Source organism: Sparus aurata, chromosome 11 (genome assembly GCF_900880675.1).
Source record: "Sparus aurata chromosome 11, fSpaAur1.1, whole genome shotgun sequence".
Classification (NCBI taxonomy): domain Eukaryota; kingdom Metazoa; phylum Chordata; class Actinopteri; order Spariformes; family Sparidae; genus Sparus; species Sparus aurata.
In genome coordinates, this window is record NC_044197.1 from 33,850,044 (window position 1) to 33,874,641 (window position 24,598).

Below are 24,598 nucleotides of genomic sequence, written 5' to 3' on the forward strand. Positions count from 1 at the left end.
TCAATCTTACGGCTTAGGAAGAGCAGGAAATTCTGGGAATGAGCTACGGACAAAATTTCGAACTTGAAGGTATCTAAAATGTCCTTTTAGGAAGAGAAAATTGATCTACCAATTGTTTAAAAGAGGAAAAACAGAATCAGCATATAGGTCTCTTAAGAGTTTTTTATGCCCAGCCTAGCACATATAGAGAAGGTGCTATCCTTTAGCGATGGGGGAAAAATAGGATTGGCTGCAAGTGAAGCTCCAATAGAAAGTGTTTGCAGGCCAAAACGACGTCTAAATTGAGCCCAATTTTTAATACTAGAGGCCATTATCACATCGTTTGTATAGTCAGAAATGGAAGAAGACAAGGGTGAGTAGAGTAGGCTAAAGCTGTCAATGATACCGGATGAACAGAATTTGCTTCCAAGATCAACCATGATGGAGGGACCTCAATATCTCCATAATTTACCCAATAGTTCAAACTTCTAATGTTTGTTGCCCAATAATAGTAAAGGAAGTTTGGTAACACCATTCCGCCCAGAACTTTGGGCCTCTGCAAAACTTGTGGACGCAACCTAGGAGTTTTCTTGTTCCAAATGAAATCAAGACAGAGACTGCCTACTTTATGGAAAAATGAAAGAGGAAGGAATATCGGAATGCATTGGAATAAATATAAAAAGCACGGAAAAATGTTCATTTTAATTGCATTGATTCTGGCAGATATAGAAAGATTTGGTATGGACCATCGCTCAAAATCTGGTTTAATTTTGGTGAGCAGAGAGAAAATTTAGAACAACTTTTAAGCGTCTGGCTAGCAACTTTGACAATAATTTATAGTCATCATTCAACAGACTAATGGGTCGGTATGAACCGCATAAAATAGGGTCTTAACCTTTCTTTTAAAAGCAAAGAAATACAAGCCTGGTTTAAGGTGTGGGGAAGTGTGCCTGAATTATAAGATTCAGTGCACATCTCTGATAGGTGTGGGGCCAGCCGTTTCCAGAATGTTTAAGAAAACTCGGCTGGAAAGCCATCCAGCCTGGATTTTTACCACTTTGTAATGATTTAACTTCCGCCTCAAGCCCAACCGCTATGATGGGACATTCCAGTTCCTCAGCTGCGACCCAATCAAAGAAGGAGATCACATCTGCAGAGGTATGAGGACAATCAGATGAATATAGAAATCTATAAAATTCCATAGAAGTTTTATTGATTTCCAGTGGGTCAGATGTTACAACTGAGCTAGTCTCAAATTGAGGAATTAAAGGGATATTCCGGTGTAAATTTAATCCATGGTTTAACACACCGTGAAACTGTGTTGGACTCCCTCTCGAGAGATCAAGTTAGCAGACCACTAATTTACAGAGTTTTTTCAACCTCGGAAATGACCGCACGACAACAATACACATCCAAATATAAATCCGCCAAAAAGCCACAAGTAATGCTCAGAACAGCACCAAACTCCAACAGTACAGCTGGATTCTACTGAAAAGCTGACAAAATTTACCACTCTTTTGCAGCAGCTTCCTGTTGACGGGAAGTCCCAACGACTTGATTAGAGTTCCGCGGCTCATGGATGAAAATGTATGATTATGACTCCATGGATAAGCAATCAAAGTTCATATGTGTCTTACCTGCCAGTTTATAACAGTTAATATTGAGAGCGGACAGGGAAAAAAACAGAATTGAGCATTTCTAACCGCAATCGGTAATCGTCTCATCGGGACTTCCCCGACCCGGAAGCTGAAGCTTCAAGGTGATATAGACCTTGGATTAAACTTGCACCGGAATATCCCTTTAACTGAGATGCAGATATTTGAAGAAACCAATGGGCAAGCAGTTTACTACTCTTATCTCCCTATTCATAAAATTTGGATCTTGAACGTAGTAAAAGGTCAGTAGTGTGCTGTGACATGATAAGATCATATTCAGCTTGTGAAGTCATTTGCACCTTAATAGTGTCTGGCAGTTTTGAGACTGCATATAAAGAATCTAAGAGTGCGATGCATTGAGCTAGTTTGGCTAACTTTTCTCTTCTAGATTTCCTCTGATGAACCTTAAAGGAAATAATCTCCTCCCTGATAAAAGCTTTCATTGTTTCCCACAACCCAGAGGCAGTTACTTCTAGAGTTTTGTTGTTTGAAAAAAAAAAATCGAATTGCTCAGAAACAAATTTAACAGTCTAAATTCTAACAGCAAATGTGTATCTAGGCACCATGGTGGTCTGTTATTAACAAACTTCTGAAAATAAACATTCTTAGAAATGGAGGGAGGGAGGACTTCCGGTTTCCGGATAAGTGGAGACACATGGTGGACTAAGCTCTCCACGCCATCAAACAAACAAACAAACAATTTGGTGCTTTGTGCAAACAAGGAATAATGAGAATTATGGGTGAATTAATCGAAGCGAACAAACTAAAAAAAAAAAGAGAGAAGCCGACCCATTCGTAAAGTAAATACCAGAAGCCAACAGCAAGAAAAAAAGAAGAACATGAGCTCGGACACACCTGCTTGTTGTGAAATTCTCAAGCTTTCAAATTAAAGAAAGTGTTCTACACGGGGCATGGAAAAAAAAGAAACTGGAGTTCAAGGGGAAGAGGATTTTTCTCAATCATGATCACTCTAACTCTCTGCAGAACAAAAAGAGACAATATATCTAGATTAAGAAACAATTAAAAAGGCAAGAAATTCAATTCCAATCACGCTATCCCAATAAGCTTAAAGTTTTCCTGGAGACAGGAGCGGTGGTGTTCAACTCAGCCTGGGAAGCAGCACAAGATTGCGTGGTCATGGGATTCACTGCAAGGTGTCTGAAGCAGAACTTGGTCGGAAAGAACTGAATCGACTGGGCTGGTCAGCTATGCAGGACATAAGGTCCTGAACTGAAACGTCAGACCATTATGGATATCGTCGCACTTTTGGGGAAGGAATAATTCCAGACCAATCATCTGAAAAGACTGGTATTTGCTAGAGATGCACCGATCGGGATTTTTGGGGATGATCACCGATCACCGAAAGCAGGATCTGCCGATCCCAATATTGCCGATCACCGATCACAGCGTCAAATCCATAAATTTTTCTATATTGTTGTCTTGTGTAACTTTCATATATTTAATTAATGATTCTTCTTACACAACATTGACATTGTATTATTAAGTATACAAATTAGGAGATGAGAAAGTATCATGAATTGACCACCGTTTTATTGCAGGCTGAGGCAATGTGCAATATTTCACACTCTAGAGACTCTCTTAGAGACAACTTGGACTCAGCTTACATAGAGTAACTGTAGCTTACTAGTGGGAATGCATGCAGTCAGGGTGGGAATTTTGTCATTTTAGGGGCAAGTCCATTTGGCCTTCACTTTTTTTTTCAGGGGCACCAAGGCCACATGACAGGGCACAAAGGCCACTGAGTAAAATGTGTTGATTTACCTTTCAGACTGATACCATAACATCCTAATTTATAATAAGACATGGATTGTGTATTAAAACATTTTTTTTTCAAAATCAAGTTAAAGTTACATTAGAAAGTAGTTTTTGTTAAGTAGGGTGAGGGGATTTTTGTGACACCTCACTGAATGCTATTTCTCCCAATAGAAATTCCCCAAAATTATGGCAAAGCACATTTTTTCCAAACAAAAAAATGTAGAATAACCAGCAGGAGACCACTGATGTGTGGAGTGATTTTGGTGACACTACACTCTGAATAATACTGAAGTTATTGAATTTTTTCTAGTTTCTCTTTTCGGTGTTGCACTTTGTAGACGGTCCCTGCGCCCTCGTCACACAGCTGGCTGACCATACAGACCAGAGTTAATGTCCAGACACTCGTTTTGATGAAAATACGGTTGTAGCTCGTTGTCTTCCTTACTACGGTAGAAAAGAGCCGTCGTTTGTGTTTTAACAAGGTTTCACTTATGAGTTATTGATCCGGGAAGTTCGAATCTGTGAATATATTTCCAACTTTACCGGACTAAATCCTACCACATAAGTCAGTTACGTATCATGTCAAAACCGGCTGCGCTCGCTTTCGCACCTGTGCTGTAAGTTTCGTTCTTCTGTTTTGAGACGTTGCTGCTGCTGTTTGAGAGGCTTTCACGTGAGATCATCATAAGCCTCCACCTGTGCGAACCGCGGACTCACTGAAGTTACTGCACTCAGGTGGCTGTAATTCAGGGCAAGCTCGCTACGCTGACCGGGCCAGGGGCACAGAGGCCACTGTGGCCATACGACGAGTTTCTTTTTCACGGGGCATCAAGGCCAAAGTGCGGGGCAACGGCGGCCATGAAATTCCCTCCCTGCATGCAGTTAATGCACTGTCTTTATACTTAAACGTCATCTGATCGGCCTGATGTGATCTATTTTGAGAACTCCGATCAAAACCGATAGGGGCATTATCGGCCGATTGCGATCGGTTGCCGATCGATCGGTGCATCTCTAGTATTTGCACAGACACGCACACGTAGACACACATGCAGACATATAGGCTGACACATATATACATACACACTCACACACTCCTATGAACATATGGTTATACTGTAAGCTTGCTCATGTTCACCCACACGAAAATATATATTGATTAATAGGATGCTTGTTTCAGTTTAGATGGAGGGGAAGGTGTATGGATTTAATTCTTATTTAGTAGTGCTGGTTTTAAGTTGATTTAAGGCTATTGCAATGGGCTGGCTCTATTAATATTACTACTATTATTTTTGCACATTTATTGATTGAATTTTACAATGAATGACATTAAAAGGAATTTATATTCTAAATATTTACTGTAATCGCAGCACTCATTTTGTCTGTATTGTTTTGTTTGCCGATGGCGGTTTTGATGTCACGGCCACTTTTCCAGAAACCACAAAAGCGTCTTTTTATTATCTAGATGCAAATATTCTTTGGAGCTGTTTTAAAAATCTTGCAGCTCTGGGTCTTTTATTAAAGACCCTAGCATCCGGGCATTGACACAAGCTTGGAAGACTACAAATCGCTACCTTAAATATGGTAGCTCAAGTTGAAGTCATATTTTGTCGTTTGTTTTTTATTTTTATATTTTTTATATTTTTATATGTATTTTTGGGTCTCAAAGGTTTTTTAAGGATGGTTTAAATATTTTTCATATAAATAAGGCACTTAGGTTTACAGGATATAGGTTGAATGAACTTGGTAGACTTAATACAAGTAATAGAAAACAAAACATGTTATGTGTTAGTGTATGAATATTAATTTCATCTCATTTAATGTGAATGGCCTGAACAAGCCAATTAAGGGGAGTAAAGTGCTTGCACAAATGAAGTCTCTAGGAGGAGACATTGTATTTTTGCAGGAAACACGTCTGTCCAAAATGGAACATGAGAAACTTTAAACTGTTTAAAGCCCAATGCTTTTATTCATCATATCACACATCCAGAGGAGGTGTTATAACAATAATAAGGAACCATCTTCCATTTGAGGTAGAGAATACAGTATGCGATAAAGAGGGCAGATATGTGTTTGTGGTAGGGAAGATAGATGGCGAATATATTACATTATTAAACATATACAACCCTCCCGAAGAAGGGACAAGTTTAATTGAGAAGATTATCGAGTTAATTACAGTGCAAAGTAAAGGGATAATTGTGTTAGGGGGAGACTTTAGTCTACATACTCGTGAATGAAAAGATGGACTCACAAAGTAGCAGAAAACATAAGGCCCAAAAAGATGCTCACTTGATAAGAAAATGTTCTAAGGACATAGGATTATTTGATGTACGGCGAACTTTAAATCCAACTCAAAGGGATTATACATATTACTCCCCAGTTACAGGAAATTACTCAAGGCTTGATTAATTTTTTATGTTCTCTAAAGATTTACCAATAGTTAAAAACATTAAAAGTGGACATAAATGTCTCTCAGATCATGCACCCTTACAGATGACAGTAAAGAGCAGCATGGAGAAAAGTGCAGGTATCTGGAGGTTTAAGAACTCTCTTATTTTAGAAAAGGAATTTAAAATAAAGATAAGAAGTGTATTACAAGAATATATAAGACACAATGACACAGAGGATATAAATCCATTAATATTATGGGAAGGGGCAAAAGCTGTTTTAAGGGGGGAAATAATAGCATATGCCTCATTTAGGAAGAAACAAAAAGAAAAGGCAAGGACTTCACTTGAAAAGAAAATTGAGGAATTAGAAAAAACACACAAAGCCTATGGGGAATCATCAGTATTGGAGAAACTTAAAGAGGCTAAAGTAGCAATGAATGATTTTCTAAATATGGAGATAGAAAAATCATTAGGCCTCATTCACCAATATCTTCTTAAGAATCTTCTTAGATTCTTTCTTAAGTTGTTCTTAAGAGGTTCCTTAAGAAAACCCTACGTCAGATTCACCAACTCGTTCGTAAGCCTCAGAATTGTTCGCAGCTGTGTTCTTACATTGATGAAAGCCGCAGGAGCAATATATATGCCATTGTTTTGCGGGGCTTGGATGGAGAAATGCCACATAAATAGGGTGGGGGGGGTTACTAATTGATGGCATGTTTCCAATTTACTTGATTTATCTTAAATCATTGGCACATTTAATTTATTTTAGAATTTAAATCCTTTGTAAATTACCAAAAATATTAAATAAATAAATGAATAAATATGACAGAATTATCACTGTAATATTGCATTTTATTGAACTACACAAGAGAAGAAAACACAACCATGCCAACATTTCGGCACTGAAATGTGCGTAAGAGTACTCCTGAGTGTTCGTAGGATTTGTTCTTGACTAAGAAAAAATCCTAGATAAGAAAAAATTCATGAATGCCACAATCTTCGTAAAATCTTCGTAAGTGGGACTTAAGAACAAATTTGTTCGTAAGAACGGTTCATGAATGAGGCCCATTGTCCCTCTTAAGACAAAGGACATATGATGGAGGCCCCAGAGCAGCTAAGGTGTTAGCTTATAAACTTAAAAAACAGCAAAAGAGAGTATCAGTAATGCAACTTAATGATAAAAACACAAAGGCCGAAATTAGAGGCCGAAATGAGATAGGAAATCAATTTGCAAAATATTATGAAGAATTGTATGATGCTGCCCAAAATCCTGCACATAAAAAAATTTAATTATTTTTTTTCAAAAGTTGAATTTACCTACAGTGACTGAAGAACAGAATTTTACACTTACAAAACCAATAACAGAGGAAGAAATCCATAATCATATTAAAAAATTTAAACTACATAAGTCACCTGGGAGTGATGGATATACAAATTAGTTTTTTTAATGAATTTCAGCTGGAACTCATTCCACTTTTGTGTAAAGCATATAATTGGGCACTGGATAAGGAGACATGGGCAGCAACATGGAATTCTGCTATTATAACAGTGTTGCATAAACCAGGTAAAAACCCGGCAGATTGTTCATCTTATAGGCCAATTAGTCTTTTACAGATTATAAACTTCTGTCCTCAATACTAGCTACTAGATTAACACAAATTATACCTCATCTCATAAATCCAGATCAAACTGGCTTTATTAGTCAAAGACAGCTTGTTGATAATGTGAGACAAACATTAAACCTTATTGAGATAGCACAGAAAAAGAATTTACATGTGGCAATAGTTACCTTAGACTCGGTAAAGGTACTAGACAGGGAGATCCCTTATCCCCATTGATTTTTGCATTATGTATAGAACCACTGGCAGAGCGTATTAGGTTAGAGCAGAAAATAAATGGCATTGACATAGCAGGAGCCAATCATAAACTGTCAATGTATGCAGATGATGTAATAATCTACTTGTCTGATACTGAACAGTCAATTGAAGCGTTGATGAATGTAATTGGGGAATTTGGAACCATTTTGGGCTATGCATTAAATGTCAATAAATCAGAAGTAATGATCATGGGGGGCACAATAAGTGATGAACTAAAACATAAATATACATTTCATTGGGATGTGGAAAGGATAGAATATCTTGGGATTGATATAACAAAGAATTTGGACAACTTGTTAGTAAAGAATTTTGATGAACTAATTAGCCAAATCAAACAGGACTTAAAACAGATGGTCCATAATCCCATTTTCCTTATGGGAAAGAGCCAAAATTATACAGATGAATATATTACCGAGATTTTTTTGTTTGTTTGTTTTTTTTAAAGCACTACCCATATATATTGTCTCTAACATTTCCAAACAGTGGGATTCTCTTATAAGGAAGTTTATATGGAATGGCAGGAAACCAAGAATTAGAATGAATTATCTTAAATTGCCCCCCAAAAATGGGTGGCCTAGACCTTGTAAACCTGCAAGCTTATTATCAAGCAGCACAAGTAAGACATGTTAAAATTTGGATGGGAGAATGTTCACAAACACAATGGAGAGAGATGGAAATAAACGGTGGAAATATACCATTAACTGTTCTCCCTTTTTCAAAATACAAAAAATCATACTTTGAGAATGTAGACAATAGATGGGTAGTTGCTACACTTAAGGTTTGGAGGAAAGTCTGCCACAACTTAAAATTAAATGAGGATGTCATTTTTTTTTTCAAGAAATGGGGAGTGATCCAGACTTCTCTCCTAATAGAATGGACCAAACGTTTAACATATGGGCATCCAAAGGTTTATATAAATTTGGACAAATGTTTGGGGATAAAGAAATGAAATCATTTGAACAGCTATCATTACAATATGGTTTACCCAAGTCTCATTTATTTTGATTCTTCCAAGTGAGACGTTATCTTTTTGATGTTGTAAAAAAGAAATCTACTCAAGAAATAAACCCCTTCATAAAATGCATGCTTATAATAGATAGATTATAAATCGATTTTTTAGGACACCCCAAATCCAAAGTAAATATAAAAGCAATGTAACCTCAAGCTGTTGGAGGAAATGTGGGGAGCAAATAACCCACCACAGTCATGTGTTCTGGTCATGTACAGTTTTAGGTGGTTTTTGGGAAGACTCTGTTAGAGAACTGTCAAATATTTTTGGCATCTCTGTAAATAAAAATTCATTAGTTTTATTACTTGGAAAACTTCCAGAAAACACTCGGAATAATGATATATATATTTATTTTTAATAATAAGAGTAGCATTAATTAAACAAATTACAAGAAATTGGTTAAAAGATGATAACTTAAGTAATCCCATATGGAAGGATCTTGTAAATGAGACATACGTAATCGAAAAAATGAAAATTAGAAATCAAGTGCACATTTTTGAAAAAAGATGGGAAAAATGGGTAAGATATCTCTCTATAAAGCGAGAAATCTCTGTCTGTGTGTGTGTGTGTTCCTCAAATATCTCTGCGGATCAGGATCAGACTGACCTGAGACTTTCAACATGGCTGCTGCGTCGTTCAGTGGTGTGCAACTAAGCATTTGCTTGGACTGCAGTGATAATGTGAATAAATTATTTCATAAATGCTTTACAAATTCTGCAAGCATTGTCCACCGGAGCCACCACAGTCACGTGCGCACCGTGGCCACGTGCGCACCAGAGCCAATCACTGCAGAGCTCAAGCCCACGACATACCTTAAAAAACAAGCGGATTTATACCTGCAGCTGCGTGAGCTGGACCGGGATTTTGCCGGTGGTTCGGTTCAACTGACTGTTGTGGATTAATGAGATTAAACAAGTCCAAGTCTGTTCGGGTCTGAGGAGATCCGGAGACGCACGGACAACAAAGTGGGATCGGAATCTATGGATGTTCGTGTACACGACCCACCGCCCGAGTCGACGGAGCGGACGCACTGGCATGTCCAAAACCGGATTTAGGGTAAATAATGTCCAACACGCTTTTTTTCGCGAACATTGCCGTTACGTTTGCTTTATGTCTGGTGCAGGAAGAAACAGTAAAAATGCGCTTTTGTCACAAGTGGATTTATACCTGCAGCAGCGCGAGCTGGACCGGGATTTTGCCGGTGGTTCGGTCCCGTTCTGTTCTGTGCATCTAAACTCAAACTAAACTGTTGTGGATTGTAATGAGATTAAACAAGTCCAGACCGAGTCTGTTGGGGTCTGAGCAGATCCGGAGACGCGCGGTCAACAAAGTGGGATCTGAATCTGTGGATGTTCGTATGTAGCTAGCTGCTAGCCGCTAACCGATCCACGCGGCCCACCTCACGAGTTGACGGAGCGGATGCACCGGCACGTCCAAAACCGGACCTAGGGTAAATAATGTCCGCCACGCTTTTTCGCGAACATTGCCGTTACGTTTGCTTTATGTCTGGTGCAAGAAGAAACAGTAAAAATGTGCTTTTGTCACGAAAGTGTCCAAGTAGCAAGTTTGGTTGTTGAGGAACAGGAAGATGTGGGAGGGACATCGGCTGATGATTGACAGCAGCAGTGATGTGTTGGAGACGGCGACAGAGATAGCGAGTTTTGAGAGTTGAGAGATTTGTGACATATAGCGTGTTTGGAGTGAATAGTTAGTGTGTTATGTAGTATTTGGTGTGGTGTGTTTAGTGAGAAGTGGAGTCGTGTTGTGAGGCAAACCAAGGAGGAGACGGCTGAATGTGGAACAGGCAGGAATGAGCTGAGGAGCCTGAGGCATTGCCTGCATTTAAATGTAAATAGTTACACATAACTTTGTAAATTTCAAAAACTTATGCACCAATTTAGTAAACAACAATTTATATTTGCATTATAACTAATGCAATTGGTTCATTAAACACATTTGTGGTTTTCACAGTAAAAAAACTAACTTTTTCTACTCTGATTTTGTTATTTTGTGATTTTAGGTCCATAGTGTTAATATAGTACCTTAAAATGAAAAAATAACTGTACAGTCACACATGTGATGTTGTGCTAAAAATAATTACACCAAGTAAGGCAAGGTAAATAGTTTTTAAGGTGAAATATAATGGTATAATCAAAAGTAGTCAAAAACAGCCAATTGTATCCCTGACGTCCCACCTTCAAACACAGCCTCATTTGACCATCCATGAAAAATCTACTTAACCTCCCACTTTTCTATAGGAATACATGCTTCCTACGGGCAGTGCACTAGTATTACAAATAATATCTCTAATGATTTGTAAAATATGTTTCTCATAGATATCATATTCACTACTCACAATAAGTTAGGGATATTGTGAGAGACTCAGTGGATTTCATACATACAGTGTTTGTTTCACTTCAGAGAGTTTTGGGATAGGGAGGCAATTGTATTGGGGTGATAGACACACCTCATTTTGTGTTTTCCACGTAATGGTCTCACTGTGTACAGTGTGCCTTACATATTGGGGCCAATACCAAAAACTAAAAGACAACCCTTTTCAATGTGGCATCAATTTCAACATTCTGTGGGTATAAAAAGCTGGTATTGTCAGTAAGTCATTCCAAGTTCATCATTCAAACAGCCATGAACACGACATCACTTAACGGACGAGCAGCGCCACCTGGCCATAGCGCGCCTTCGGGTCGGTGGCAGGCAGTCAGATGTTGCTCGTGAACTTGGTGTGTCTCAAAGTGTCATCAGCAGACTTGCATCAAGACACAGAACTACTGGAAGAGTTCGTGACAGACCCAGGAGTGGAGCCCCACGAGTGACAGACCACAACGATGACCAGTACCTAAGGACCTATGCACTCAGACATCGTTATGCAACTGCCACACAGCTGCAGGCCCAGTTACGAGATGTGAGGGGTACTAGGGTTTCCAGACAAACCATTCGAAACCGACTCCACCGCTTTGGCTTGAATGCCAGACGACCGTTGCAGGTGACTCCACTGACACCAAGACACCGCCGTGAACGTTTGCAGTGGGCACAAGACCATGTGACCTGGACAATGCAGCAGTGCTCTACCGTCCTGTTCACTGATGAGTGTCGGGTCACCTTGCACAGAAATGATGGTCATCAGCGTTGCTGGAGAAGGCGAGGTGAGCGATACGCCGAGGTCAACATGGTCCCCAGGGTTCCCTTTGGTGGAGGAGGTGCAACAGTCTGGGCAGGCATCACCAGTCAGCGCAAAACAGATTTGGTTATTGTAGATGGCTCAGTCACTGCACGTTCTTACCTCAGAGACATCATCATCCCCCAATTCCGCCAGCACACCCCCAACTTTCTGTTCATGGATGATAATACTCCACCACATCGTGCCAGAATTGTTACTGCTCGACTTCAGGAAGTCGGAGTGCCTCATATGGTATTGCCAGCAATGTCCCCTGACCTGAACCCCATAGAGCACGTCTGGGACCAGCTGAAGCAGAGACTGGATGGTCGTACCCCACCCCCACGTGACCTGGCAGAACTGCGTGTAGCACTTGTGGAGGAGTGGAATGCATTGCCTCAGAACAACATCATGAGGCTAGCGAGGAGCATGAGACGTCGCTGTCAAGCTGTCATTGCGGCAAATGGTGGAAACACCCGCTACTGACATTGTCAGTTTTTGTTATTTGGGGCTATCCTTGTTATTGTCTAAATTTTGGGGGAAATAAATATTAAACTAATGAAAACGGTGTTTCTTCTCATTTATTATTAGTAATATAAAAGGGAACTTTTACTTATTTCATTAAAATTCAGACCAAATAGGAAAAGCACTCATGTAAATAACAATATCCCTAACTTATTGTGAGTAGTGTATATTTCGTCTCACCTGTCTTGTATTCTTGCAGTGAACTACACATTGCCTTTGTTATTGAATACAGACATATGCAATTGTAAGTACTGGTGTGTTTGTTGTTATGGTACCCAGTGCATATATTTCTGAAAATGTATCCCCGGACTGAAACCTTATGTAATTATTGTTCTTATTATTCTTATTACTATTGTTTTATTTTTTATTTTATTTTTACTTTACTACAATGTCTGATTATTTTTGTAATATGTTTTTTGTTGTCTGTTAACTGAAAGAAAAAGATAATTAAAAAAATATTTTTTTTAAAAAAAGATATGGATCCACGGTCTGACACAACAATCAAATCATATTTACAGACAGAAATGGAGGATAACTACTTGTTGTGCACTAAAAAGAAATCAATTTGTGTATAGGTACGGTAAATAGAGGAAAAATTGGTACTCCCTTTTGTCCAGGTTTAAAAAACACCAAGGGTCCAAAACTTTAAACTCATTCATGAAGGCTTGAATCACTATGCCAACTTGGACTGAGCAGCTGAGGTTGGGGAAGAACAATCTAAGGAAGGATTCATCCAGAAGTTAAGGTCACCTCCTAAGATTAGACAATACTTGGACAGCTCCGGAAGCATTGAGAAAACCTGTCTAAAAAAACACTCTTCATACCAGTTGGGGGCATAAACATTAGCAAGAGTCACCTTTACATCAAAAATGTGTCCCATGACAGCTTTAAACCTGCCAGCAGCATCAGAGATTGTCTTAACATGAATAGAAGGGATATCTCTATGTAAAAGAATAGCAACACCTCTTGATTTACTGGAAAATGAGGAATGGTATATTTTCCTGACCCAGCTCTTCTTAAGTCTAACATGATCTATCTCTTTTAAATGAATTTCCTGCAATTATATTATATGAGCATCAAGGTGGTTTAAGTAGTTCAACACTTTGCTGCACTTGACTGGATTATTTAGGCCCTCACAGTTTAAACTCACAAATCTAACATCCCCACCCACACTGGATAGTGATCTCTCAGCCTGGGTCAATAAAAGACAGAGAATTCAGTATGTAACAGACAAAAACAGCAAGAGAGAGAAAGAAAAAAAAAAAAAAAGCATATACATCTGGAAAAGCAGGACAGGTGCCCAACCCATTACCCCTAAAAACTACATGAACTAACAGTCCACCATCAAAGGTAGAGACTGACAGAGAAAAAACAAAATAAATAAGTAAATAGAAAAATAGCACCAATATAGTCAAACTGGAGCAATGAAACTTAAAGTCAGTACACAGTCAATACTGTATTCAGTCTGTAGACAAGACAACAGTGGCATAATGTGGGTGTTACCTGCTGGATATGCAGCCTGCTGCCGCTGAAATACAAACCAATCAAACAAGCGTTTGTGAATCCCAGAGTTAGTCACTCTCCGGGGCTGGACTCTCGAATCTCTTGTTGATGAACCCCAGAGCCTGGTCCAGGTCTTCAAATCTGTAGGTCTGGCCGCTGGACATGGTGATTTGTAGAGTAGCTGGGTACTGGAGGCCGAATTTAACATTAGCATGGGCATGGAGCTCCCTCTTCACCTTGGCGAAAGCAGCCCTACGCTTGGCCGCAGTCGGTGTCAAGTCCGGGAAAATATACATCCTTCTCCTGTTGCCTAGCAAAGGAGAGCTCTGTCCAGCACAGCGCAGAATAGCATTCCTTACTTGAAATAGTGTCACCCTGATGACCATCGGATGTGGTGGTTCTCCCTCCTTTGGCTTAGCACGCAGTGTGTGGTGGGCCCTGTCGAGCCCGGGTTTCTCGTGGAGTCCCAACAAGTCCATTAAAAGTTTTGCAATAAACTCTGTAGGTTGTGGATCCTCGGATCCCTCAGGCAGACCCACTTGTCGGATATTATGCCATCTAGAGGAAGGGTCCTCAATAGGCGGCCCCCAGCCTCCTGTTTGTGGCCCCCAAACTGTTATTCCTTCACCATGTGTTTTGGTTGGGTCAGCACGTGTACACCAGGACTTGTCACCATGGCAACGATACACGGACAGCTGGGTCACTCACCGCTGCGAGTGCAACTTTTAACTTTCACTCGTTTTAAGAGCAGTTCGCCTATTCACATTTTGCCGGTGGTAAGAGATTGAATATGGTGTGTTTCCAGGTAAACTGCTATAACAAAGTGGACAGTAAAAATCGGCAACTCAGAGAAATAGGAACTTAAAATTTGCATTCATTCTCCTTCCAACCAGGACAAGCCCCACGTATCTGACAGTGCAGCAGTAACAAATACTTGGCCTTACATTACCTTACCTTACGTAGTTTAACGAGTTCTAGCTAGTCTCATCATGTATTTTCAAATATTCAAAGAGCATAATGTACGGGGAGTTTCTCCCGGCAAACACCCTTTCACTCACGGTGCCAACATTTTTATCATCCTTGTTAAAACTCAACACTATTTAATCACAGAGCAAATGACGTGAATTAACCCACAACCATCTTACATATCATCTTATTTACAAACACATTCACGAACCATAATTACACCAACAGGATACCCAAGAGTCATTGCGCCACAGTCCACAAGGGGCGTTACAAGATGCCAGGAAATGCTGTGATGAAGATTTCCAATTTGAAACAGCATTATGAGACAAGGCATAGGAATTTTGAGGAGACATTTCCTCAAAATTCAGAGATGAGCAGAACGCAAATAAATGCACTGAAATCGTCATATCAAGCTGCAAGCAGGATTCTTGTCACATCTATGTCACAATGAAATAAAATAATGCATGACTGAAGTGATGGACACAATGTTTGAAGGCAAACAAAAAGAGGAAATATTCAACTATGTATTTTGATATATGTTAAAATGGTAGTTACATTTTATTTTAGTTTTGTATTTTGTTGTTTAGAATGAAAAGGACATTTTGTTTTGAATATTACAGTATTATTGCATGTGGCCTGACTGAGCTCAATACATGGACCTTTGAGTCATTGAAAAAAATCTTTGTGGCCCTTTAAGATTTGTATATGAGTACCCCTGATCTAGAGCGTGCCTCCAATTCTTCACATTTCTTGCCCAAAGACTACACAGTAGCAGATAGCTTGGCTATATTCACCTGCATGCAAGTTAATTGGTCCGAATGCTCATTAGCAGAGCCCCCTAAGTCACCTATAGTTTCACTTTGCAGGGCGACTTTTTCTTGTAGCGGTTTGAGAGCAGTCGCCACCTCCTCCTTAACCAGCTCGGATATTATTGACTCGAATTTTGCAACAATTTCAGTTCGTTGGTCGTCCATCATCACCTTAATGCTGCGTAGCATCTTTTCATTAGCACCGGGCCACTCAGATGACTCGGGCTCCGAGGGATGCGGCCTGTTTCATTACTCTTGGGCCAAATTGTGAGTCTTGTGCACCAAAGTTGATAAAGGGATGTAGAAGAGGATCAGTGTCTTTTGAATCAGAATGTTTTTGGTCCCCTCACCATCATCAGGTTAAAATGTCCAGCTTTACTCTGCATATACACTGCATGTGAAATGCAAACTAAAGATGTTAACCGGATTGGCATATGATGATGTACACAGACGGCTCCGAGTTGTTATTATGTGTTTCTCAATTGGAGATAGCGTGTCCCCTAAGAGACACCGCTTTGCCTTTGACGGCAACGTTCAACTTTCTTATCAAGCAAACAAAACAATTTAAAAAATCAAAATAAACAAAAGTAACAATGGCACAGTTAAGAGAAACATGCTGAAAAGAGATAATGCTGTCACCAATGTGAACAAGTGTCTTGGGTTCACCTAACTGGGCGGGTTTGATAAGAGCTTAACAAATGACGTGGTAATGTTATTGCATTGAGCAGCAAGAAACTTCTTTTTCAGTCCATCTCCCACACGTCACAAATACCAACAGGTCCTGACTTACTGCAACTCTGAGGGGACACAGTACTATTCTGGGTACTCTGGTGGGGGCCTTTGCAAAATTAACATCATGGATCAACTAACTTCTGTGTGTGTGTGTGTCTGTGTGTGTGTGTCTGTGTCTCTGTGTGTCTTTCTGTCTTTCTTTAGGTGTTGCTGCCAGTGGGTGAAACTGCAGTCACATTCAATGTGACATCCCATGCTGTTGGCCAGGTGACCACATACCTGCTCAGCAACAACACAGACCTCAACAGGTTGGTTGGTAGCAGCACAGATGCAGCAACTGATAAAACACTTAACTTTGATTAACTGTGTTGGTCCATTGTCCCATCACCCCAGCATGGCAATAACACTAAGTTAGTACAGTCAACTTAGTACAGTAAATGAACAGGGCTGTGGTGATGTCTGACAGCCAACACTGGTACAGAAGCACAGATCTGACTGTCCAGGTCAGATCATATTAATACGGTAAGCACCAGTGTGAACAAGAGCAAAGATGCTGGGCTGAAACTAGAGGCTATGATCAAGTTAAAATGCAGGGGTCTAGTTTATAGTAATAGTGTATTAGCACTATATTTTATGTACTGTGTGCTGAAATTGCATGAGAATACACATTCAAAAGCCTGTTTTGACAGCGTGTTGATGATGCCACTGATAAGTATGATGGTGGCATCGCCACTGTCCAGTATCTTTGTATCTATAAACTTGATTCTCTTTCTTCTAGTTTGTCCCTCAGGATTCACTTTATGGTCGTCCATAGCAGCGTGCTGTCAGTCATCAATCAGGTGATTGGCTGGATTTACTTTCTGGCCTGGTCCGTGTCCTTCTATCCACAGGCCTGGGAAAACTGGAGAAGGAAAAGGTAGTTTTCTGTTTGTCCTCTGCCTTTCTCTTCATCTAGGCTTTTGGATATTACTCTCATGGAGTTTTGCTCAAGCAAACTAAATATATTGTCAGAAATCAACACCATGACCTTTTGTTGTTAATAATAATAATAATGATAATAATAATAATACATTAAGTTTTTATAGCGCCTTTTCAGGGTACCCAAGGACACTTAACAAAGTGGAACAAACAAAACAAAGAATAAATGGATAAACAAAAAGAAGAAAAACAACAAAAAAATACATATAAGATAAAGAAATAGAAAAGTTAATTGATGTGGCTGGATCTAGAGTTGATAGGCCTTATTAAAAAGATGGGTTTTTAAGTCTCTCTTGAAAGTCTCCAGAGAAGTCAGTTTGCAGATTTTAGCTGGGAGAGTGTTCCAGAGAGTGGGGGCTGTGACACAGAAGGCTCTGTCACTGAGGGTTTGTAGTTTGGTGTGAGGGATGGAGAGCTGGTGTGTGCCTGATGAGCACAGTGTCCGAGACTGGGTATAGGGGTGGAGGAGGTCAGACAGATATTGCGGGGTGACGGAATGGAGAGATTTATAGGTCAGAAGGAGAATTTTGTAACTGATACATGATTTAACTGGGAGCCAGTGAAGGTGGATGAGAGTGGGGGAGATGTGTTGCCAGGGCTTGGTGTGGGTGAGAACCCTGGCAGCAGAGTTCTGCACATACTAGAGCCTGTCCAGGGTTTTGGAAGGGAGCCCAGACAGGACTCCATTACAGTGGTCCAGGCGGGAGGTGATGAAGACATGGATGAGGGTCTCAGCCACTGGTTCGGAGAGAGAGGGGCCGGAGTCTGGAGATGTTTTTGAGATGGTAAAAAGCTGATGATGGTGATGATGATGATGATGATTTGGTGCAAAGATATAATTGAGTATCATCAGCATAAGAATGGAAGTTGAGACCATGTCTGCGAATTATCTGACCGAGGGGGAGCATGTAGATGGTGTAGAGGAGGGGTCCAAGTACAGAGCCTTGAGGCACACCCTGGTTGACTGGAGCTGGGGTGGAACTGGAGTCTCCAATGGTGACAAACTGTTTCCTGTTTGTTAAATAGGACTGGAACGCAGAGAGTGTTTACCGGTGAGACCAAAATAGTCAGATAGGCGTGTAAGGAGGTTGGTGTGGGATATTGTGTCCAAGGCTGCAGAGAAGTCCAGGAGGATCAGAATACTGATGTGGCCAGAATCTACAGCGATGAGGAGGTCGTTGGTGATCCTGATGAGGGCAGTTTCTGTGCTTTGGCGTGCCCTGAAGCCAGACTGAAGGGGTTCATAGAGCTCATGGTTGGACATGTGCTGCTGTAATTGGGCAGCAACTGCTCTTTCCAGGATTTTAGCTTAGGAAAGGGAGGTTGGAGATCGGCCGATAGTTATGCAAGTCATCTGGGTCCAGACCTGGCTTCTTGAGGATGGGGGTCACTGAAGCTGATTTGAAGGTGGAAGGTATTGTAGGGATGAGTTGATAATATCCATCATGAGGGGGCACAGGGCAGGCAGGGAAGACTTCACCAGAGTTTTTGGCATGGGGTCCAGAGAGCAGGTGGAGGCTTTGGCCTGGGAGACCAGCTTAGCAACAGAAATAGTCCACAGGAGAGAAAGAGGAGAAAGAGCACTTGGGCAGGCGAACAGTTTGAGGATCAGTTGTCCATGTCTGAGGTGCATATGGTGGGGTGGTGGCAGATGCCAGGAGTTGTTGGTGAATGGTAGCCACCTTTTCCTGAAAGAAGTCTAGGAACTTGAAGCAGAGGTCAGGGACACCAGAAAGCTGGGGGACATTGAGAGGGTTAGGGAGCCAGTTAATAGTGGAGAATAACATTCTGGGGTTATTTTGCTGGTCTCCAATGAGGGTGGTGTAGTAGTTTGTTTTAGCCTTAGAGAGAGCTTCTTTATAAGAACTAACGTGGTCTTTGTAGGCTTCATGATGGACGGTGAGGCCAGATCTTTTATAGAGCCTCTTGAGGCAGCTACCAGTAGTCTTTAGGGTGCAGAGTTTAATGGTGAACCAGGGGGCAGAATGAGTAAATGAGACAGTCCGGGTTTTAAGAGGGGCAAGGGAGTCAAGACCGCAGGAGACAGAAGCACTATAGTGGGCCACCAGCCCATCCAGTGAGGTGTCGAGGGGATCAGAGGCCAGGTGGATTTCCAGCACTGCATGAATAGTGGGATTTTCGGCCCCGTAAACGCCCGGAAATCTCCCTAATTTTCGGAAGTTAACGACAATTTACAGGCTGTGAACGTGGCATTTGTCTGTGCCGAAAATTGTCGGAAACGAACCATGACGCCAGTGGAGCTCGCGGAGGTGCGAACGGCTCTAATTTGCATATGAATACCAGCGAAACCACGCCTGGCCAGAGAATGTGTGGCCTAGCTTGAATTTCCTCACTCAGTATTGGACGAAACCACACGAAAAATCACTCGTGATTGGTTGGCAGATCTGTCACTATTGGGTCATTATAAATATAAACCCCACCTCTATATATATATATATATATATATATATATATATATATATATATATATATATATATATATATATAGATATATATATATCTATATATATGATATATAGATATAGATATATAGATATATATATATATACTATATATATATATGTATATGTATATGTATATATATATATATATATATATATATATATGTATATATATATATATATATATATATATATATATGTATATATGTATATATATATGTATATGTATATGTGTATATATATATATATATATATATGTATATCATATCATATCATATCATATCATCAAAGACATTAATTAATTTATTGAGGAAAGGAAAAGGCCAGGAAGGTGCTGTTTATTCAGCATAATCTTCCCACACAACAACGGGAAGCTCACTAGAAGTCCAAAATCCTGCAGCACTGTGAAGTGTCTGTCTGCCATCCCGGAGCTGTAGGTAACTGCCGGCCTTTTGTCTGAATTCGGTCCATTTTGCAGACGTCTGTGGTGCGTTGCTTTGTACTTCGGAATCGCCTCTATAATCTCGACTGCAGCATGGCACAAAGCTCGGTGAGCTCCTGGCTCCATCCAGACACCCCGCCGTCTTCCTCCTCAGACATCAGGTCCATGGTGGTGCACTTCCAAAGGTCCACCCCATCCTCAGCTAGTACACTGTCTCGCTTCCAGCAGCTGTAAAAACAATCAATAAAGACAATCAGTACTGCGCGATGCACTGCGTATGGACACAACACCTCTATTAATGCACCCGAATAATAGTCACATTGACCAAAAACGGATCTAATCTAACAAGTCTTACCCTCTTTGTTCTCGATCGACTCCGAGCTGAACTCCTCACAGCTGCAGCCTGCGATGGAAGATCTGGTTGTTTGTACTTACAGGCAGCTGGAAAACAATTAAATGAGAGTGGTATGAATAAAGAAAACGTAAGTCACAGTAAAATTAAACAAGTAAGGAGAACAGTAAACGTTACTTACACACGATAGCGTCATTATCGGCATCATGTAAATCTGGACTTGCAGACATAGCTCCGAGCTAATAGGAGGTCACGGCCTCGTTGTGGTGCGAGGTTAGTCTGTGAGAACAAAATGCTCACAGCGATAAACCTCTGTGTCCCTCAGCGGCAGTGAAGCGACCTCCGTCGGCGACACTTTCCGCAGCGACCCGGCAAAGCTCCTCCAGTCAGCGTAGGCCTCCTCTCGACAATGGCCGTTCCGCTAGCCTAGCTCCTGCTGGCCTAGCTTAGCTCCTGCTAGCTAGTTTAGCCAAACTTGCTTCGTGTCCAATAAAACTGAGATTCTGAGATTAAAGTTAGAATTCTGAGAAAAAAGTCAGAATTCTGACTTTAAAGGTTGAATATGTAATATTCATATATTTTTTTCAAGAATAATACATCCACGGGGCGTTTAGAGGGGCGCAGATTAAAAGTAATGCGTTTCCTTGAAAAATTATATTAAGTCTGAAATAAATAATTTAAGACATTTTGACGGGTTCGACAACGACTTCCTGTTTACATCGTACCAGCCAATCGTACCAGCCGGCATTGCGGGTTGCCAATTTCGCAACCTCGGCAATGCTCGGCAAAGCTCGACAAAGCTAGGCTGACACTGGGTAAAATGGCGGAGTCTGCAAGCTCTTCAGAGCCACAGCGAACGGTGCGTTATCTGTCCCAGCAGCTAAGTGACCGGAGAAGAGCAAGAACCAGAGTAAATATCAGTGAAGCATACGCTCGATGGACTAAAAAGGTAAAGGATTTCCACGGCATCAAAACACACGCGGAAATGGCGAACTTTCACCTGGATCAGTAAGCTAACTCGCTTGCTAACTTAGCTAACGTTACCTGTCGGTCAGACTCCTCTGCTATACTTATTTTCATTATATCACGTTGATCCTAGATATCAGAATATTGATCGTGACCCATCGACCTCCACATCCAGTAAACGGAGGAAACGGAGGCGGCTCAATCCTCCTGCCCTGTCCAGTATTGCTGGTTCACTTTCACCATTGCGGTCAGTTGGCTATAAAAAAGAATATTCTAGCTAGCTATCTGTATTTACATAGGTCTCAAAATAGAGACAAACCTGGCAACCCGACTGCTGGAATTACTTTTTTGTTGTTGCGACTACGATCTTGAGACACTAGATGGCGGCATTCAGCTCATATTCCATATTGCACCTTTAATCTCAGAATTAATCTGACTTTTTTTCTCAGAACTAAAAAAAAAATTCACATGTGGCCCTAATCCTCTTCCGTACACACGCAATAACAATTACTTTAACTTCTTTTAAACATTCAGAACCCATGAAATTATATTTTAATGTCACACATTTTAAACAAATGTTTATACATTTCAATATCTTATTTATCTCAAAATATGTCATGCAAATTTTAACTTCTTAACAACTGGCGTTTTATCTTTAACTTGGTCTCAGGAGAGAGAAAAAAAAGAATATATAACCTTTTTTACATAACATTGGCCATTGCTAATAACATACACAGTAATTAATCGAGCATACTTTAAATAAATCAATTCAAGCTAAAATTTAAGAGTCTATAATTAGGCTATACTGAGCCTCATCTATTTATACCATTTATACCAAAGTTAATACCTTTTAGAAAAAAGTCACCTAGGGTAAAACTCCCCCTGCTACCCTGATTTGCATTTGTATAGCTCACAGCATTTTCATTTACATGTTAAAGCCTCCCCTAGAATCAGGGGGAGGGGGGTCATGGGGGGACAACTGCCAAGCAAGGCCCACGTCAGTTTCCGTCAATTTGAGCCAGTTTTCAGTGTTGCCTGCAAATTGCCGTGAATTGTCGCAAACATGAAATTCCACGACAATTTACAGTGCCGCATACTGACGAAAATCCCACTTTTCATGCAGTGCAGGATATTGGTCAGGGCCAGAGTGTTCACTGTCGTGATGTTCCTGTATGTGATTTTTTGACTTATGCGCTGCTTGGGCACAGGGACAGGAACAGTGAAAAGGATGGCAAAGTGGTCAGGAACAGCTAGGTGCAGGCACTGTAGATGGGAGGGAGCTGTGCCTGTGGAGCACACCAGATCCAATGGATGGGACATTAAATATGCTGTGTGATGTTGAAGCAATCCAGGAGGGACAGGAATTCAGAGGCAAAGGTGGTGGAGTCAACATGGATGTTGAAATCACGAAGCAGGAGTGTAGACATGAGACAGAGCAGATGGAGGTGAGTAGCTCAGACAGGAAGGTGGAGGAGGCTTTTGGAGGGTGGTAGATGAGGACCACCTGTCGCTGTGTATGCCCAGCCAGAGAGAAGGCTGCACAATCAAATGAGGTGACATTCAGCACTGGAAGTTGTTAAACCAGGATGTTGGCTCAATGTATGACTGCCAGCCCACCACTACGACCCTTAGAACGGGGCTTCTGTATGTAAACATAGTCTGGGGTTAAGGAACTTTAATATACACAAATGAACAATGGTAAACTTCTCTTTTTTGTGCCTGCACCCAGATGTCATTTGGTCAATTCCAGGGCAGATGTATCAACTATAGATTGTCGTCTGCATTTTTGTACGCCCACATCAAAAGTATAGGGTTAAGAGCAGTGGTCACTTATGGGCGAAGCCCATTGTTGTGCTATCTGGACCTGCACCTATAACAGAAAAAATATAAAGAATTATTGCATGTGATGCTACTCAACCAATTAAATCTGTGCATTTGGACAAGCAACTGGCGACCTGAATCAGTGAGTGAGAAACACGCACAGACATGTGAGTTATAGATGAGGTATCTTACATGCTGTGCTCTGTAAGAGGAAGAGTGGACAAAGAAAAACAGGGCTGTTTATAAAGAATGGACTCTCACATGTTCAGTCATCCTACAAGCAGTGAAAAATCGGAACACCATATGATCTGAGAGCGTGGCCATTATTAAAGGCAGCTATCTGAAGCTGCACTGAAAGATGAAGTGGCAAACACACCCTGAAAATATATACATACCTAAAACAAAATATAATTCCAGGTTCGAGCACTTTCACATATTCTTTTGCAGCCCAGTAAAATCTTGGCAGGAAAGCTTGAGCTCATCTCTCTGACTGAACAAGACAAAGTGGGGGAGTGGGCTGTGTTCAGTTGTTCAGAAATGTTGAGGTTGTTTTTAAAAAGTTGGTTGAGACTGTTTAGCATATGGCACCAGATACCGGGTGACTTGTACTGTCTATCTGTTGATAGCTGACAGTTATAGAGGGGAGTGAGATGGACAATGACATGTAGCAAAGGTCCTTGGCTGGACTCAAACTTGGCTGTTAAAAATTAATTTAATGAAATTCCTGGGACACCAGGAAGCCTCAACAAAATTTTATAGAATAGTATTGCTATCTTTTATGCAGCAGAAAATACACATTGTTCATAACAGAGCCCAGGCGGCCTGTGCAGATTTTTGACTAGTCTTTTGAATATGGCATAAATTCGAATAAATGTGTTGTTCCTTTGTTCCTAAATATATTTTTGGTGGTATTTCATATGTTGCTGCATATTGTCTAAATGGATCTACTTGGCTGTCCTGGTAACTCAGTGACCAGGCGTGGCCCTTAGAAACGTGATAAAACATACGGATATAAGTATGAAAACAGAGAAAAACTAACAAGTACGTTTTCAGTGTTGTAGGTCTCAACTTTGACTTCCTGGCTCTCAACCTGACGGGCTTCATTGCTTACAGCATCTTCAATATCGGGCTGTTCTGGGTGCCCTATATAAAGGTAACTTCATCCTTAGCACAGTGCATGTTCAAAA

General features: G+C 40.7%; 1 protein-coding gene across 4 annotated transcripts in view; it reads left to right on the forward strand.

Annotated features, from left to right (window-relative positions):
- ctns (cystinosin, lysosomal cystine transporter) overlaps positions 1-24,598 on the forward strand; it is a 69,624-nt gene that overhangs the window by 39,045 nt on the left and 5,981 nt on the right. For all 4 annotated transcript variants that reach the window (XM_030433588.1, XM_030433589.1, XM_030433590.1 and 1 more), the window contains exons 5-7: positions 16,595-16,698; positions 17,169-17,306; positions 24,465-24,564. In XM_030433588.1, coding sequence (XP_030289448.1) covers positions 16,595-16,698; positions 17,169-17,306; positions 24,465-24,564 — 342 coding nt within the window. The remainder of the gene's footprint in view (positions 1-16,594; positions 16,699-17,168; positions 17,307-24,464; positions 24,565-24,598) is intronic.